We start from the raw sequence: 19,580 nt of genomic DNA, 5'->3' as shown, positions 1-19,580 counted from the left end.
TATGCACACACATATACACTTGTATATGTTTTGAATGTTCTCACAATAACCTGCTAAATTAAGTTGACATTTTCCGGTTTACAGATGAGGTAAGATTCATATGGGTAGATTAAGTGACTTGCCTAAAGTTATGTAGGACTTAAGTGTCAGAGCAAGGAGTTGAATGAGGTTCAGTGCTCTTACTAATGAGGTAGCTGCTTTAAGTAGCATATAGTTGTGTGACAGAATCAGTAACTTTTTTATTCCAAAAGAATAAAAAGTAATCAAAGACTTTTAAGTCCCAATGAAATGGTGATGATAGCTTTATTTTAAATTCTCTAGATCAGCAGTATCCAATAGAATTTTCTGCAGCAATGGAAATGTCCTTTATCTGCAGTCTCCAATATGGTAGCTATTAACCACATGTGGCTTTTAAGCACTTGAAGTGTGATTAGTATGGCAGAGGAACTAAATTTCCTACTCAATTTTAGTTAATTTAAATTTAAATAGCCACATGAGGGCTCATTGCCACCATACTGGATAGCACAGCTGTAGAATGTCCGTATAAAGCAGTAGAATTTGGTATGTTTTTTAAAATTTTTATTTATTTATTTTTTTAACACCTACTCATTTTTGAGAGAGAGAGAGATCATGAGTAGGGGAGGGGCAGAGAGAGAGGGATACACAGAATCTGAAGCAGGCTCTAGGCTCTGAGCTGTCAGCACAGAGCCTGACGCAGGGCTCAAACTTATGAACTCTGAGGTTTTGACCTGAGCCAAAGTCCAAAGCTCAACAGACTGAGCCACCCAGTCTCCCCAAAAAGATAATTTTTCAGTTCATTTGTTACATATATTTCCCAGCAATGCAAAGAGTAACTATATTCTGGTTTGGATAAACTAAAGTACTGACATATGTGATGGTAATTCAGTTAGGCACTTAAAATAGTTCATAGTAAATTGAAGCCCGTAGGAAGGATCCATAAAGAAAGGTTTCTTTATTCTTAGGTGTTAAATAATTTAATTGGATATTAGGAAAAAGGTGATTACAATTCATCTATAAGTAAAAGTAATTAGGTAAGTGGGCCTTAACCGTTGTTGTGAGTCATAGTTTGTTTTGATTCCCTGCTTTATAAATACACATAAAGGGGGGCGCCTGGGTGGCTCAGTTGGTTGAGCGTCTGACTTCGGCTCAGGTCATGATCTCACAGCTTGTGAGTTCGAGCCCCACATTGGGCTCTGTGCTGACAGCTCAGAGCCTGAAGCCTGCTTCTGCTTCTGTGTCTCCCTCTCTCTCTGCCCCTAACCCCCTTGCATTCTGTCTCTGTCTCTGTCAAAAGTAAAATAAAACATTAATAAATAAATAAATAAATACACATAAAGGAAAAACAGTTTTGCATTTAACCTCAAAGGGTGGGGACGACAGAGGACTCCCAAAATCTCTCTTCCCACCAAATCCATGTACTCAATTTAGAACCTCCGTTTTGTTTGCCTGACATTACATTTTAGCTAAGATGTGGAGAATAGATTAATTTTTTAAATTATCTCAAAAAAGGTAGAGTGAAAAATGTAAGAAGGTATTTCAGTTGGAAAAAAAATTTCAAACATTTACTTGTAACCTGTTTTCCTATTTCAGCTTCCCTGAAGAAAAGTCTTGGGTGTTCAAAATATTTTAAATGTTCAGATACATATCTGTAGTTTTAGAACATGTAATGTTCAAATATAAGTAAATCTAATTTAAAGAATAATAAAATATGTATTTAAAAAAATATTTTTTAAGTTTGTTTATTTTTAAGAGAGAGAGCAAGCAGGGGAGGGGAAGCGATAGAGGGAGAGAAAGAATCCCAAGCAGGCTCTGCACTGTCAGCATAGAGCCCAATATAGGACTTGAACTCACAAACCCGGGAGATCATGACCAGAGCCAAAACCAAGATTTGGACACTTAACCGACTGAGCCACCCATGCACCCCAAAATACGTATTTTTTTTAAAGTTTGCAAATTTCAACCTTGACATTCAGTGTACTTGTTCTCTGTATTCCTTGTAACACTAGTAAATCACATGATTACAGAACCACTTCATTCTTTATTCTTTTAAAAAAATTTTTTTTTTAATGTTTGTTTATTTTTGAGAGAGAGAGAGAGAGACAGAGGGCAAGTGGGGAAGGAACAGAAAGCGTGGAGACATAGAATCCGAAGCAGGTTCCAGGCTATGAGCTGTCAGCACCGAGCCGGAGGGGGGGGCTCGAACCACGAACTGTGAGATCATGATGATTAGAGTCATGACGCTTGAGACGCTTGAGAGTCGGATGCTTAACCGACTGAGTCACCCAGGCGCCCCATTTAAAAAAAAAAAAAAAATTTTTTTTTTTAAATGTTTAGTTATTTTTGAGAGAGACAGAGGGTAAGTGGGGGAGGAACAGAGACATTCTTCATTTGTTAAGCCACCTCTGGGTTGATTTCTTCTTGCATTTGTTGTCATCAGATTTTTACTTGTTTGGGAAGTTCAGTTAAATGCTGATCTCTGACCTTTAACTTTCCTTTTTTTTTTTCTTTTTACATCATCCTGTTCCATCAGTTATATCCACCTCTTCTAACCCTTCAACTTACATATACACACACAGTCTACAGATTGATCTTCTATATCATAGGGACTGAATTAGGATGTAGGGCTGTGCGGAAAGTAGTTTAGTTTCCTTATTTCAGTTACATTGCTATTTAAATATTTGCCTCACAGCTAACTTTAAATTCTGATCTTAGGAAAGATTTGACTTGGTAAAATGTTTAAGGTTAAATAATAGAACTAAAAAATTGCAACTGTTTATTTTTTTAAAGAAACTTGGTGAAGATGAAGAGGAACTGTCTGAGCTACAACTTCGACTTTTGGCTCTTCAGTCAGCCAGTAAAAAATGGCAACAAAAAGAACAGCAGGTGATGAAAGAAAGCAAAGAAAAGTTGACTAAGACGAAAACTGTACAACAAAAAGTTAAAACCAGTACAAAAACACATTCAGCCAAAAAAGTTAGCACTACAGGTGATTGATCATTTCTGTTAAATTCTTTAAAAAAATTCTTTTTAATGTTTTTTTATTTTTGAGAGAGGGAGAGAGAGACAGAGTGCGAGCGGGGGGAGGGGCAGAGAGAGAGGGAGACACAGAATCTGAAGCAGGCTCCAGGCTCCAGGCTCTGAGCTGTCAGCACAGAGCCCGACGCAGGGCTCGAACTCACAAACCGCGAAATCATGACCTGAGCCAAAGTCGGACGCTTAACCGACTTAGCCACCCAGGTGCCCCTGTTAAATTCTTTTAATTGATTTCATACATCAGTATAGTTTCAAGATTAAAAAAATTTTTAATTTTAGAGAAAAAAACGCAAGCGGGGGGAGGGGAGCGGTGGGGAGAGAGAGAGACCATCTCAAGCAAGCTCCACACTTGGCACGGAGCCTAATATGGGATTCAGTCCTATGACTCTGGGTTTGTGACCTGAGCCGAAATCAAGAGTCAGACACTCAACCGACTGAGCCACCTAGGTGCCCCTAATTTCAAGATTTTAACTCACAAAGTTTTGAGTTTGCAGAATTACAGGGCCCTGAATGGGGGACAATCCTGTATAAACAGAACTTGGAGGAACAGCTGTATATTTGACTTAACAATAATGAAAATAAATTATAAAGCCCTTGTTTTCTTTTATGTAGGAAATTCTAACTCTAGTAGGTACTGATGTTTCTGTATTTTCTATTTAAAGCTAAACAGGCATTAAGGAAGCAGCAAACAAAGGCTTGGAAGAAACTACAACAACAAAAAGAACAGGAAAGACAGAAAGAAGAGGATCAGCGGAAACAAGCTGAAGAAGAAGAGAGAAGGAAAAGAGAAGAAGAAATCAGAAAAATTCGAGATCTCTCAAATCAGGAAGAGCAGTACAATCGATTCATGAAATTGGTTGGTGGAAAGAGGAGATCAAGAAGTAAGGTAAAGAGTGCTAAAATATAAAATCAAAATGTTATTCAAATTTAAGTGTCTTTGTTGTCTTTTATCATAAAGTCAGTCAATTAAGAAAAAGCGTAGATCTCTTGTATTTGATAGAATTTGATAAAACTTTTTTGGGGAGATGAGAAGGTTGGTTATAATTGAGAATGAGTCTTATATAGTTATAGATAATAGAAATGGAAGAAATGAAAGATTAAAATATGGTTAGCAAAGTCTGCTTTTGGCTTTTTCATCCTTCTGTATTTAGAAGAAAGTGAGATTACTAAATTGTAGTATAGACCTATCCAAAAAAAAAAAAAAATATATGGCCATACCTTAAGTTATAAGGGCAGAATTTCATTAGTTGTTTTTTTGGTTTTTGTTTTTTAACATTTGTTTAGTATTGTAGAATTAGAAGTGTGTCATGACCAGTTGGTATGGAATGCTTTAAAGAAAGTTAAATCATCATAGTCTGACTGCTTGTGGCTACTTTAGTTATTAAGCATTTAGTTTAAGCATTAAGAATTTATTATGTAAAGTCATTAATAATTAAGTCATTGGTTTTTATGGATGGTGTTAGGCAGTAAATTGGAGATTTATTATCAGTCTCTAGTGGTATAAGTGACAAATATTAGAATTTTGAGATTTGAGACTAGTGAATGGACTGTTGAAGAGAGGGATGTTAAAAAGTAAAAGCACTTTGTAGGGAGTCAGGAGTTAGGTTTGTTTAAGCAAGGAATTTATCAATATACTTTGAACTTCTAAAAAGTACTTTGATAGAATCTCTTTTAGAGAAACGTGTTGCACTCTTACATGACTCTTTATCCATCAGGATTGGTTTTGTTAGATTTTGGTTTGTTAAGAACTGTCTCTGAGTGAAACGTGTAAGAAATAAAAAAAGAAAACTACACATAAACATGTCAACTAAGAATTTCTAGTTTTCAGCTATCATTAATGTATCCATAACTAAGATGTTACTGGATTTTTTGGAAATACTCCAAAATATAGTCTCAATGACCTAAAACTTGAGTTTATTCATCTGGTTTCTTAGAGAGGCCATAAGTATTCAAGAACTTGAGCATCTTAATTTTACAGATGAATATGATTTTTGATAGTGTTCCCTAGAAATAACTGTCAATTGTTTCGTAGTTTCTAGTGTAAGAATAGACTGAGACAGAAAATGCTTTGAAACTAAAAAAAATCTTGTTATTAGTCTTCAGATCCTGACCTAAGACGATCCTTAGATAAGCAACCTACTGATAGTGGAGGAGGCATTTATCAATATGATAACTATGAAGAAGTTGCTATGGATACAGATAGTGAAACCAATTCTCCAGGTATGAACCAAAACTTAAAACATTATCATATTCACAAATTTTCATAAATAGAAAATGATCATAAAGCTACCCAAACCTTGGAAGAAATGTGTCATGAAAAGTGATATTTGCTGGTGAATTGTGTAACTGTAGACATTTAATGGTGTAAATACTCTGAGAGCAAACCTCAAATATGTAATATGAACCTTTATTTCTAGGTGTTTGTTTCTAGATAGGATTTAAATAAAAAGGCAGTATTTAAACTCCTATTAACTGTTGGATCTAAAAAGTGAAGATAGTTGGAAAGATGGAACACTGTTTTTAAATAAAACACAATAAACTTTTGATCTCTAAAGTTACCTTTATGTTAAAGATACTTTCTAGTTTAGTAAAAAAAAAAATCTTGTTTTGAGGCTTCCTTTCTCCTTACAGCGATGTTACTTCTAAGGAATTTGCAGATGGAAAGTAGTACTAGTAGCATCTCAAGAGAGGCTGGTTAGAACTGATGAGGGCAGTACCTCAGTTCGATCGCATACATTAGGATGTGACTATTCTTGAGAGCTAGAGACTTGCTTAGGTGATATTCAAGGGTGATTTTGTGAGAGGCCTATTTTCTTACTAATTAAAACACATAAGACTGGGGTGCCTGTGTGTCGGTTAGGTGTCTGACTCTTGATTACTGCTCAGGTCATGATTTCACAGTGTGTGAATTCTAGCCCCGCATTGGGCTCTGTGTTCACAGCATGGAGCCTCCCTGGGATTTTCTCACACTCTCTCTCTGCCCCTCCCCAGCTTGTGCTCATGTGCTCTGACTCTCTCAAAAATAAATAAATAAACATTAAAAAAAAGTAACCACACGTAAGACTAAGGCAGATAACTGAATGCAGTTGACATTCTAGGAGCTGGAATACTTACTTGAACAATCGTATGATCAATGTATTTCTTCCTGTGGTCATGTCAGAGCAAATCAAAACTAGAATCATGCTGGGTGTGTCTAGACAGAGACAAAGAAAAACATATGATTTGACTAATGTTTACCCAAAGTGCTCATTTTAGGTTAATTGTTTTAAGGCTGATGTTTGATAATTTCACATCATACATTTATTTTGAGAGTGAGAGAGCCCAAGCACAAGCAGGGGAGGGGCAGAAAGAGAGAGAGAGAGAGAGAGAGAGAGAGAGAGAGATTGAATCCCAAGCAGCCGAGCCTAACTCGGGGCTCGATCTCACTACTGTGAGATCATGACCTAAGCCGAAATCAAGAGTTGGAAGCTTAATTGAGCCACCCAGGCACCCCTGTTTTTATTTCAACATTTAACTCTTTGGTCAGTATTAAGTTTTCTTATTCGTAGATTCTTTGAGATAATTCATTGCATTCCCAATATTGATAATATTATTAATACTTTATATTTCTATAAAATAACTTTATGAACTATGCTTTCAAAAGAATTTTGTAAAATGGGGCACCTGGCTGGCTCAGTCAGTGGAGCATGCAACTCTTGTCATTGGGGTTGTGAGTTCAAGCCCCGTGTTGGGTGTAGGGCCCACTTTAAATAAATAGATAAACTTTAAAAAATTAATAGAGAATGCAGTCTTTACTCAACTTTATCAAATTTTAACTTTTTGCTATATTCACTACAGGTACTGATATTTAAGAAGTATAATGTTCTAAAGGCCAGTGTATATTCAAATGCTATCATTATATGGTACAAGTTAACCATATAAATCATGTGGGTAATAGCCATATTGATTTGTGAGACACCTGGGATAAAGAAGAAGCATTAGTTTTTCTCTGAAGTTTGTCTAGAGTTACTGGGTAGCAAGAGTAGTCTTTGAATCTGCCATATTTCACCTAGTCTTAAGAAACTACTGAAGTTGAAATGCATAATTATTTTTATCTGCTACCATGGAAGAAAAAATGCTAACAATTTAACAGATGCATTGATTTTATTTCAGAATTATTAAAATGTGACTTAGTGTACATTTAATTGATTAAATATAAGTAGTTCTTTTCATTTCTAGTCCTATTTGCTTGCTTTCTTTTTTTTTTTTTTATGTTTGTTTATTTTTGAGACAGAGAGCATGAATGGGGGAGGTTCAGGGAGAGAGGGAGACACAGAATCTGAAACAGGCTCCAGTCTCTGAGCTGTCAGCACAGAGCCCGACACGGGGCTGGAACTCACAGACCGTAAGATCGTGACCTGAGCCGAAGTCGGAAACTCAACCGACTGAGCCACCCAGGCGCCCCGCTATTTGCTTTCTATACAGCTTAATAGTTCATTTCTTTGCTCCACATGAAGAATGAAATTACATCACTGGTTTTGTTTTATTGGTTAGGGCACTTTAGCAGATTCAAGGGAATTTTTTGTTTTACTATTCTTTTAAAAAATATGTTTGTAAAAAAAAAAAAGTATGTAAAAAAAAGAGCCTTTCCTGCTCTATTCCTTCCTTGTTACCATCATTAGGTGAAAAGTGGAACAAACTAGAGAGGTTTTTGGATTTTTTTGTTTTTTTCAAACTAGAGAGTTTTAAGGCACTAATTGTCAGCTTAAGTTGGAAGGCTGATGTTATGATAAAGGATAATTTTAAATAGGTGGAAAGGATTCATGGAGGTTAAAGAATTTGTTAGAGATTAATTTGCACTCTACTTTGATGTATTTTTATTTCTTCAAACATATCATAATCTTAATTTATTCCTGTTGAAGAATATTCGTCTGTAAATTCTTAATGAAAAAATTTTTTACAGCCCCTTCACCGGTGCAACCACCATTCTTCTCTGAATGTTCACTGGGGTATTTTTCTCCAGCACCATCTATTTCTTTGCCTCCACCACCTCAGGTTTCTGTAAGTGAGAACTGATGTGATTTCTAAGAGAATTATTTTGTTGTTTTGTGTCTTTTCTAATTTGTTCTGAAAAACTGGCAGGTAATTAAAAGCAGTTAATGTTTGAAGAGAGCGTCAATTAGAATTGTTTACCAAAATGAATAGCTATGAAACCTATAGAATAAATAGTTATTTATGTATTGGCGGGGTTGTCCATATGGTAGATTTTTTTTCATAGCTATTTTTTAATCTCATGTATACTTTTGTTCAATACTTACCATGTTTCCTTTTTCCTTCTCAGCTAGTAGCTACTCCAAAACTTTATTCCAAAGAAGAATGAGATTATCTCGTGTTTTGTATTATCTTTTTTGGCAGTTGGGATTTAGATGCATGAAGGATACTTCTAGAAATAAATTCTTTCCTTTTTCTTTTGGTGAATTATGGTTATTTTTTATTTGAAATTTCAGCAAAAAAAGATCATTTTATGTAGAAGTTAATTTCTTTTTCCCCATCTTCCTTTTAAAAGAACTGCCAGTCCCCCATTTTTAAAAAAAAGGGAAAAAAGGAAGTGAGGGAATCATTAAGTAAAAGTTCTGAAGTTCTCAGTAAGTTAGCGGGAACATTACCATTTCACAGTTGCTAGGTGGACATCTGGTGTCCTAGCTTAAGGTGAGGGGAATATTAGAGCACAGAGTGAAGGAAAAGGTTTTTTTTCCCCCTTGAAATGTTTTCTTTTGGGAAATGGAGAATGGATGAGCTAAGTGCCAAGGGAAATACTAGAAGGTCTTTGAAACAAAACTTTCCAAACTCAAGGATTTGTATACAATTAGTTTTCTTTATAATTTCTAAGAAGCCATTTCACAAGGAATTAAGAGATTGTTCTTGACAGTTCTTGAGATACTCTGGACTAGTCTCAGAATCTCTTGGTGCCTAATTTTGTTTTTTACTTAAACATCACCTTTGTTTTCAGTAATTCCACTTGTTTTCAGGTAGTCATCTAAAGGGAAAGACCCTGTAAAATTTGATTTCTGTCTTTTAGAATGCTAAATGAAAATGAGAAAGATAATGGAAGAGTTTGTATAATTGCCCTGAAGTTCATAAATTAAATGTTTCAAATATCGTTGATTTTTTTATTGTAAAAATTATACTTTTTTCATGGTTGAATATTGAATTTGGGTTAGTTTTAAGATTTACAGGATGCTTAGTTCTGTTTACAATTGAAGTAATAATCTAAAGTTTACGTTTTTAAATTTAATGTAGCTCCACAAATAAACATTTTGAATTGGTAGTATTTGCATTGTAATTATTATTTCTTCTCTTCTAAAAATAACTAGTCTATGCCACCTTTGAGCCAGCCTTATGTGGAAGGCTTATGTGTTTCTCTTGAACCTCTACCTCCTCTACCACCTTTACCACCTCTTCCACCTGAAGATCCAGAACAGCCTCCAAAACCACCTTTTGCAGATGAGGAAGAGGAGGAAGAAATGCTGCTTCGAGAAGAGCTACTTAAATCTCTTGCAAATAAAAGAGCTTTTAAGCCAGAGGTAATTTAGGTGCCTGAACCTCTAGGTGGTGCTCTTGAGCTTAGTTTTAGGTAGTTCTGCTTTTCTGTTTGGGATTCATTGGGCTTTTCAGTAAAGTAGCACTAGTCTAAAAAATGACAGAAGTGTCTTTTTATTTAAAAATGTTTCATATTTCTCTTTTCCTTATTTAGGAAACATCTAGTAATAGTGACCCACCTTCACCTCCAGTACTGAACAATTCACAGCCTGTGCCAAGAAGCAATCTATCTATAGTCAGTATTAATACAGTATCTCAGCCTAGGATTCAGAATCCAAAGTTTCATAGAGGACCTCGTCTTCCACGAACTGTGATTTCGGTAAAAACAAGCAGAATATTTAATCCTACTGCTACATAGCTTGTGAGAAATTTTTATGAAATTTTACTGTCTTATTCCCTGCCTCCCAGTTTATTTATATGTGTCAAAAAAGTTTGTCATTAATTGTGTAATTTGTAAATTGTATAATTTGTCATTAATTATTTTTTTGTTTGGTTGTAAAAGAATTAATTTAGGTGGCATTATGGTTCTTTATAGAAAGTTGGAGAATATAAAACTTAATGAGAAAGGTGGTCACAGTAAGTGTCTAGAAAGACTGACAATATGAATATTTTATTTTGTGGGCAAATAACCAGTATTGGTGAAGTGGAACAAAGTTAGGCAACATAACCATAAAAAACTATAAACTATCTACTTGGATTCATTATTTTTAGGAATTGAAATTAAAAGAGGTGAAGTGACTTGTCCAAGGTTACATATCTAATTGTGGTAGGGCCCAGAAAAGAATAGATAACTTCTGTCATCAAGAGTAACAGATATATTGTCTTTGCAGCTTCCAAAGCATAAATCAGTGGTTGTAACACTGAATGATTCAGATGACAGTGAATCTGATGGAGAGGCTTCCAAGGCAACAAATAGTGTTTTTGGTGGATTGGAGTCCATGATTAAGGAAGCAAGGCGAACTGCTGAAGTAAGTGCAATAATGAAAGATGAAAAGATGATTTATTGATCATTGTTAAAGTTTTTTTCCCTGAAAATTAGACCTTAGAGGTGTAAGTTTTTAATATATTGAATTGTGGGGATATTTTAAGTACTGTGTTATTTAGGACTTTATGTAATGAAGCATGTATAAATTTAATTAGACTTAACTATTAAAGTCCACTTTATTTTTATTCAAATTGGCTAGTACCTTTTTCAAAATAGTTAAATTGAGTAGATAATTGTCCTCCGTACCAAGGAAATGTATTGCTTTGGAATTGTATCATATTACCAGAAAATAGTTTTTATGATCTCAGTACAACTTAAAAAAAATTTTTTTTTAGTGTTTATTTATTTGAAAGAGAGACAGAGAGAGACAGAGCATGAGTGGGGGAGGAGCAGAAAGAGAGGGAGACATAGAATCCAAAGCAGGCTTCTGGCTCTGAGCTGTCAGCCCAGAGCACGATGTGGGGCTTGAACTTCCGAACCACGAGATCATGACCTGAGCTGAAGTCAGACACTTAACTGACTGTGCCACTCAGGTGCCCCAGTACAACTTTTACCCCTATTCTTACTGTGCATATGTTGGTTACATATGATTTAGTTCGATTATTTTAAAACTGTAGGTCTTAGTGGATTGTACAGTTAAGTTGTGGCTAACAGGCTGTGTTGTTTTAAGAAAGGAGATATAAAGTAATCATGAAGATACTCTGTTATTTCTAAATAGCTAAATAAATGTGCACTGGGTTGCAATATAAATACAAAACTTAGCTAAAGCTTAGCATGGGATTATTGAAAGCTGTTGATCTCGTTGACTTCAACTGTTTTCTAGCAAGCTTCAAAACCGAAAGTACCTCCAAAATCTGAAAAAGAAAATGATCCCTTGCGAACACCTGAAGCTTTGCCTGAAGAAAAGAAGATTGAATATAGATTGTTAAAGGAAGAGATTGCCAAGTAAGTAGCATTTTATGTAATTAGCTTTAAAGATACGTGCTCTTTTAATACTTAACTTTAGTCTTTATGTACCGTATTGGTATTAGGCAGTGAGTGATGCTGATTTTTATCCAAGCTGCAGAGTTAATATTTTTATAATTCACAGGAGGGGGAGCCAGATGATCGATCATTTATAGGCTTGAATACAGTGGTGCACTGAGATAAAAACAGTTTAGAAAAGGATTAAAGCTGCTATAAAGGAGAACTACACTTTTTTATACTTTAAATATATAATTTTATTTGTCAATTATACCTTAGTAAAGTTGAAAAAATAGTAGAATCAGTAGTAGATTCCTGTTGTAGTTTTAGTAATTGATGGGAGGATGTTACATTAGTCTCAGGTGTATAACATTGTGATTTGACATTTCTCTACCTAGGCTATTGTATATTGTCAACTTTGAATGCCAGCTTGGTTATTATTAGTCAATATGATTAATATTTTTACTTTATTTTATGAAATAGAACACATCTTTATCAAAGATAAGTAATTTTAGTTTATTTTTTGGTGTAATTCGTCTACTTCTATTGATTATTTTAGTCGAGAGAAGCAGCGTTTAATTAAATCAGATCATCTGAAGACAAGTTCATCATCCCCAGCAAACTCTGATGTAGAAATTGATGGGATTGGCAGAATAGCAATGGTTACTAAGCAGGTTACAGATGCAGAAGCGAAACTTAAAAAACATAGGTGAGCCTCTTTATCTGATTAAGTACTGGCATATATTTAAATGTTCCTATATTTGAATGATATATTTTTACAGTTAATGTCAATAATAACTATGTCGTATAATTACAGATTCTTTTATACTTGGCAAAACCATAGAAAGCTATCATTTTGTTGAATAATACATTTACATAAAGTAATAGTATTAATGTTTAAATAAAAATATCAAGATTTCAGAGGAGATTTTTTTCCCTTTAGATATATACATGGCTTATTCATTGCTAAAAACATTTGTGAAACTCCTTGTTTTGGAATTTTCCTTAAAACTTTGACATCTTTTTGAAATAACTTCATTAGAACCATATTGTTGAAGGTGGGCTCAGTTGGAAATAATCATTACCAAGTCTGTTCAGTAAGACACATAGTCAAATACGGTGTTACTATAAATGTGTGTGAATATTAAGTTACAGTCCTAAACTTACGTGTTTTGTGAAATTACTATGTTCGAGTAGTGTTGGAAAATTTTGAAAATGCGTAACTTCATAAGATGGACATGAGTCATAGAATTCATTTTAATTCATTAGCATATTTGGGGAAGTTATTTTATTGAGGTATAATTGACATATAATATTATATTAGTTTCAGGTGTATATCATGAAATGATCACCACATTAAGTTTAATTAACATCTGTCCCCATATATAGTTGCAGATTTTTGTAATAGTCTTTGATGAGGACCATTAGTGTGTATTCGATAGAAATATTATGGCTATATATCTTTTTTGCTCCATATACCTTGAAATCATTAGTTGATGAAGAGCAAAATGGCTTTAGTTAACATCAACACTTGTGAGTTTTGTTCTGCTAGTCCTCCTGTAGGTTTACACATGTAAGGGGAGGTTCTGTGCAAAGATGGTTAGACTTTCCCTATTCTGTTTTTAATAACTGACTGACTAACCGATTCTTAAACTTCAAAGATTAATAGTAAAAAATGATTATAGGGATGGATTAATTCTTAATGTTAAAAATCATTAATGGTGTATAAATAATGGTTTTTAAAACAAGCTTCAGAAGTTAATCTACTCAGTTAATTAGTGAAGGGGAAAAGGTAGAATTTACAACCACCTTGGTACTCTTTATTTTTTTAAATCATAAAAAAGAATGTAATTTGGAGTGTTTTGACAAGGCACCACACACAAATCCCTCAAGGAGAGGTATTAAGGCGATAGGGACTATGTAAATTTTTATAAGTAAACGAAAGTATGTTCTGTTCCTTATTTCTTTTATTATTTATTTTAAAGTTTATTTCGTGAGAGAGAGTGTGCGCACACATGAGAGCACACATGGGGAAGGGGCAGGGAGAGAGAATCCCAAGCAGGCTCCATGCTGTCAGGCTGTCAGCGCAGAACCAGATGTGGGGCTCAATGTCAGGACCATGAGCTCACGACCTAAGCTGAAACCAAGAGTTGACGCTTAACTGACTGAGCCACCCAGCTAGCTGCCCCTGTTCTTTATTTTTGAATAAGACATTGGAGATTAAGTATTTTGAATATTTGTCTTTGTGCTAACTACCATATTTTAATTACAATTAAAATATGCCATTATTTTGTGCACTAAGAAAACCTGCTGCTAGCCAAACTATGATATATAATAATGTTAAGACACACCCTGATATTAGAGATATGAAAAGTATTCTTCATAAATGAAATGCTGTGGTGACTGTAAATCTCCAAAATTATCAATGAGAAATGGTATTGTGTATGTTTTAAGAAAGATTAAAATAAATTTCATTTAGACTCTATTTGTTAACTTCGATAAAAAGTGAAAAGGTTTTAATATTTATTTATTTAAAGTTTATTAGAGAGCAGGGGAGGGACAGAGAGAGGGAGAGAGAATCTCTAGTAGGCTTCACACTGTCAGCATGGAGTCCGCTGTGGGGCTTGATCCCATGAACCATGAGATCATCACCGAGCTGAAATCAAGAGTTGGATGCTTAGCCAACTGAGCTACCTAGGTGCCCCAGAAAGTGAAAAGGTTTTAAAAAATTCTTTTATTTCTACTCCCCATTCTATCACATAGTCTCTGACTCTGATTCATTTTAGATGACAATTGTTGGTGAGTGTTGAAATATATCTCCTGGGCAAGGTCTTTCATTTTTTTAATTTTATGGTCTACCATAATATTCAGTAGTTGAGAAAATTAAAATCTGTATTTATTTGTTTCTTTATTAATTTATTTGTTTTGTTTTTATTCACAGTTCCAATCTTTACATCTGTATATTGTTTAAAAATTTAGACTTCCTGTCCCCTTGCTTGCCTAGCTTTAAATAAAATAGGTTAGAGATTTGTAAGTGTGCTTGATTATATTAGATGTTTACTTGTGTATATATATTATTTTTTTTTTTTAATTTTTTTTTTCAACGTTTATTTATTTTTGGGACAGAGAGAGACAGAGCATGAACGGGGGAGGGGCAGAGAGAGAGGGAGGCACAGAATCAGAAACAGGCTCCAGGCTCTGAGCCATCAGCCCAGAGCCTGACGCAGGGCTCGAACTCACGGACCGCGAGATCGTGACCTGGCTGAAGTCGGACGCTTAACCGACTGCGCCACCCAGGCGCCCCGTATTTGTGTATATATTAAGAGCATTATAAATGAAGCCAAACATAGCAATTTTCTGTCTTAAGTTCTCATTTTTCAGGAATCCTATAGGGTCAGATTCAGTCACATTTACTAGTAATAGTTTTTCAGCTGTAATTCACCTTACTCAAACTTAGTGATATTGACCTGTAGTTGCTTTCATTAAATGTAATCGTGTTTATTTGAATATGTGTGTGAATATGAAAACATTAATCCTTTTAAATTTTCATCTGTATTGATATATTTTTTAAAATGAGCTACTGCTTTGGAAATTTTTTATTCTGATGGTATTCATCCACTAGTTGAGAAAAAAATTTTATTTCCCAATTAGGATTCTCTTGATGAAAGATGAGTCTGTTTTAAAGAATCTAGTACAACAAGAAGCTAAGAAGAAAGAATCTGTTCGAAATGCTGAAACAAAGATTACAAAACTTACAGAACAGCTTCAGGCAACAGAGAAAATTCTCAGTGTCAACAGAATGTTTTTGAAGAAGCTTCAGGAACAAGTAATGTTCTTTTTTTAAATGAAGATATTGTAGTCTCACATTCCTACTCATTTTTATGGGCTAAGTTTTTTTATAAAACAAAACCATAAACCAAAGCCATCAAAATGTGTAACCGATATATTATCTTCCATTGAGACATAATTTTGGAATATTTTTATTTTCAGTTGAATATTCTAAAACTGCTGTATTTAAGGAGAAGGTATGTCCTCTTTTAAGATTTACATTTACATTTTCAGAATTATCCTATATTTTCAGATTCACAAAGTTCAACAACGTGTTACAATTAAGAAAGCTTTGACTCTAAAGTACGGAGAGGAGCTTGCTCGGGCAAAGGCAGTGGCTAGTAAAGAAATAGGAAAACGTAAACTGGAACAAGATCGCCTTGGAGTAAGTTTGTAGGAATATTTTATTTTTGGAAAGGAGAAAGTTTTATGATACTTTTAAGGGTAAGAGATATATAAAATAACACGTTTTTTCCTGCATATTCTGAAAGATTAAAGCTTTGTTTTTAAATGACATCCATATTTTTGGAAACTTAATTTTTTAGTTATTTCATCTTTTTGTTTTATTTTTCATAGATTATTGATTAACTGGCATAACTGTTGGGGACTTCTATAAAACTGTTTTATTCTCATCAGTGATTTAGTTTTATATTGTTGGCATTGTATTGTAGGGATAACACCAACCAAAAATTGTTTATGAAATCATAGTGATGTAAAATATGTATACTATGTTTCCCCCCAGCCAAACAAAATGATGAGACTGGACAATTCTCCAATATCAAGTCCAAGAAAGCATTCAGCAGAACTAATTGCTATGGAAAAAAGACGATTACAAAAACTAGAATATGAGTATGCCCTGAAAATTCAGAAACTAAAAGAAGCCCGAGCCCTTAAAGCAAAGGAACAACAAAATATTGCTCCAGTTGTGGAGGAGGAACCTGAATTTTCTTTACCCCAACCATCACTTCATGATCTGACTCAAGATAAATTAAGTCTGGACACTGAGGAAAATGATGTTGATGATGAGATTTTGTCTGGTTCAAACAGAGAACGAAGAAGATCGTTCTTAGAGTCTAATTCTTTTACTAAACCTAACCTTAAGCACACTGATACACCTAACAAAGAATGCATAAACAAACCTGCTAAGAATACGGTAGAAAAACCAGAACTTTTTCTAGGGTTAAAAATTGGTGAATTACAAAAATTATATTCAAAAGCTGACAGCTTAAAACAACTGATTTTAAAAACCACCACAGGCATTGCAGAAAAGGCCTTGCATGGTCAGGTAACTGAACATTTCATATTCGGTATAAAATCTGGGATTCACCCTAGGCTTATTTACTTTATGTAATTATTGTTTTCTTTTGTAGGAGATTTCTGTGGATGTGGATTTTGTGACAGCACAGAGTAAAACAACAGAAGTAAAGCCATGTCCTTTTAGACCCTATCATAGTCCTCTTCTAGTTTTTAAGTCGTACAGGTATAAAAGAAAGATTCAATAAACTTGAATTTCAGGACTGTTCCTTGATCTTAATGATAGTATAACCTTGGATGTTTAACAATAATGAAAAAATAATTGCATTTTGGTGACTGAAAAATGAACTTGTCCTTTTAGGGAAAATAAAATTGTCTTGTTGTCAGATGTGAACCATATTAGGAAGTAAAGTTTAGCTCATAGTGGGTTTATTCTTACCAAATCCTTATTTCTGGCTATTGGAGAATTGTGGAGAATTCTGGATTACTGTCTATTAGGGATTTTAGGAAAAATAACTGGAATCGAATGAGAATTAAAAAAAAATTTTTAATGTTTATTTTGAGAGAGAGAGCATGAATGAGCGAGCAGGAGAGGGGCAGAGAGGGAGAAGAGAATCCCAAGCAGGTTACCTGTGTCAGCACAGAGCCCAACGCAAGGCTCGATCTCACGAACCATGAGATCGTGACCTGAGCTGAAATCAAGAACCTGACGCTTAACTAAGTCTCCCAGGCGCCACAAGAATTTTTTAATTTTAAAAAGAATTTTATCATTACTCTAAGGAATGCATTGGCTAGTGTTTATAAAATTGATTTAGACATTCTCAGGTGATTAGCTTTGTGGATGTCTTTTTTAAAGCCTTCTGGACTTTGTGAGACTAAATGGGTAGTATTTAATTATAAAATTGTAAAGCATCTATTGGGTAGTACAGACACTAGTTATAACCCTGGTTATTTTGTTGGCTGCACAAGAAATGCCAATTGTACAAGAAATGCCCATATGATATACTGTTTTATTATATGATAAGACACTAGGTTTAAATACAAGGATTTTTGTTGTTTTCTATTTCAGATCTTTTGTGTTTTAGGTATAAAAGTAGTTGTCTCTGTCAGTTGATACTCTGGTTTTTTCGAGTTCATTTTGGTATTAAGTTATTAGATAAATAGTAAGCTCAAAGCATAGAAATTTTAATGGAGAAAAATGAAAAATTTCTTAATTTTATTGGGATTGTTTGTGGAGTATAATGTGCCTGTCTACCTTTCTCCTCCTTAGATTTAGTCCATACTATCGAACCAAGGAAAAACTTCCCTTAAGCTCAGTATCATACAGTAATATGATTGAACCCGATCAGTGTTTCTGCCGTTTTGATTTAACAGGAACATGTAATGATGATGATTGTCAGTGGTGAGTAGTTTTTATTTGTGAATATTTTATAATTTAAAAGGGTCTTGGTTATTTAGCTTTGATATGTACATAATTCTCTTTTCTGTGTTGTTATTTTATTTTAGGCAGCATACACAAGACTATACGCTTAGCCGAAAACAGCTATTCCAGGACATTCTGTCATATAATCTGTCTTTGATTGGTTGTTCAGAGACAAGCACTGATGAAGAAATTGCTGCTGCAGCAGGTACTTAAAGACCTCTTGTTGTGAAAACTTGAATTTAGGCAATTAAAAATTGTGTGTTTACTTATTGGCATCTTTAAGTAGTTGTAATAATTCAGTACATTCATCTGTGGCATTTTATCCAGATTTGCTTTTATATAGTAGTCCCTAGCCACATGTTGCTATTCAAATATAAGTTAATTAAAATTTCTTCCTTAGTTGCACTAGCCACATTTCAAGTGCTTCAAAGTTGCTTTTGATCTCAGCCGTAAGTGCTTACCAATAGGATAGTGTAGATACAAGACATTTCCATTGTTGTGGAAAGTTCTTTGGAAAGAGCTCATCTAAATAAATAGTTCAGTTTATTTAGAAGAATATATTAACATACTCGTTTAGCAGTTTTATTAATGATTTTAAAAGACTCCTATTTTTATTATTCTAAAAAATAGAGAAGGGATGGAAATTAAGATGAATGTGGTTTCATATTTTACAAAGAAATAAAAAGGACTTTATACACTCTGATACTATAGAAAGTGTAGATTACTGTCACACATTGTGAGTAAATACTGTTAAGATTTTCTCCAGATTTATTGCCAAATTTTAAACCTTAAAGGACAAGTTTTCTGGAAATAAAGGAATTGGTGTTTATTAAATTTAGTATTAATCACAACCCAGAGTGATTGTAAAGTCACTGAATCTGTGTGATCATTCTCAATTTGGCACTTTAATTTTTACTTACTTGTTTAGTTTGTTTCAGGAAATACTTTTTTTTTTTTTTTAAGTCCAAATTGGGTGCATGATGTGGTAGGATTTGCCATAGTAATTAAGGTAGTGGAGTCCTTGCCCTCTGGGAGGCATATATGTTTTTGACTAATAACATATACTTTCTTTTAATTTTTAAATTACTCTTCACTTTATACTCTTTAATTAGCCTTGTCTCTGTAATCCATGGTTTTATGCTTTTTATGAAGACAGCATTCTTCTAATTTCAGAAAAATACGTTGAAAAACTTTTTGGAGTAAATAAAGATCGAATGTCCATGGACCAGATGGCTGTGCTCCTTGTTAGCAATATCAATGAAAGTAAAGGCCATAGTGAGTATCTCTCTCTCTGTCTCACACACACAAAAGGACCTTAGAGTTTCTTTATGATAGCAAATTTTTTGGCACTATGTTCTAAAAAAATACACATATATTTATATATGTTTATATTTATATATATATATATATATATATATATATATATATATATATATATATATATGACATGCTTACAGAGTAGAATAAATGTTTCTTTCTATAGGGCAGAAAATA

The 19,580-nt window shown here is 34.0% G+C and overlaps 1 protein-coding gene across 2 annotated transcripts in view; it reads left to right on the top strand.

Annotated features, from left to right (window-relative positions):
- The window catches only part of ZFC3H1 (zinc finger C3H1-type containing), a 53,338-nt gene that overhangs the window by 15,201 nt on the left and 18,557 nt on the right, over positions 1-19,580 (top strand). For both annotated transcript variants that reach the window (XM_027071247.2, XM_027071246.2), the window contains exons 4-19: positions 2,809-3,007; positions 3,717-3,940; positions 5,151-5,274; positions 7,997-8,094; positions 9,408-9,617; positions 9,788-9,952; positions 10,464-10,601; positions 11,442-11,563; positions 12,141-12,290; positions 15,233-15,407; positions 15,663-15,794; positions 16,152-16,694; positions 16,780-16,889; positions 17,934-18,065; positions 18,170-18,291; positions 19,260-19,361. In XM_027071247.2, coding sequence (XP_026927048.1) covers positions 2,809-3,007; positions 3,717-3,940; positions 5,151-5,274; positions 7,997-8,094; positions 9,408-9,617; positions 9,788-9,952; positions 10,464-10,601; positions 11,442-11,563; positions 12,141-12,290; positions 15,233-15,407; positions 15,663-15,794; positions 16,152-16,694; positions 16,780-16,889; positions 17,934-18,065; positions 18,170-18,291; positions 19,260-19,361 — 2,746 coding nt within the window. The remainder of the gene's footprint in view (positions 1-2,808; positions 3,008-3,716; positions 3,941-5,150; positions 5,275-7,996; positions 8,095-9,407; positions 9,618-9,787; positions 9,953-10,463; positions 10,602-11,441; positions 11,564-12,140; positions 12,291-15,232; positions 15,408-15,662; positions 15,795-16,151; positions 16,695-16,779; positions 16,890-17,933; positions 18,066-18,169; positions 18,292-19,259; positions 19,362-19,580) is intronic.

The sequence above is a fragment of the Acinonyx jubatus genome, chromosome B4 (assembly GCF_027475565.1).
Source record: "Acinonyx jubatus isolate Ajub_Pintada_27869175 chromosome B4, VMU_Ajub_asm_v1.0, whole genome shotgun sequence".
NCBI lineage: Eukaryota > Metazoa > Chordata > Mammalia > Carnivora > Felidae > Acinonyx > Acinonyx jubatus.
This window is presented reverse-complemented; position numbering and strand designations above follow the sequence as displayed.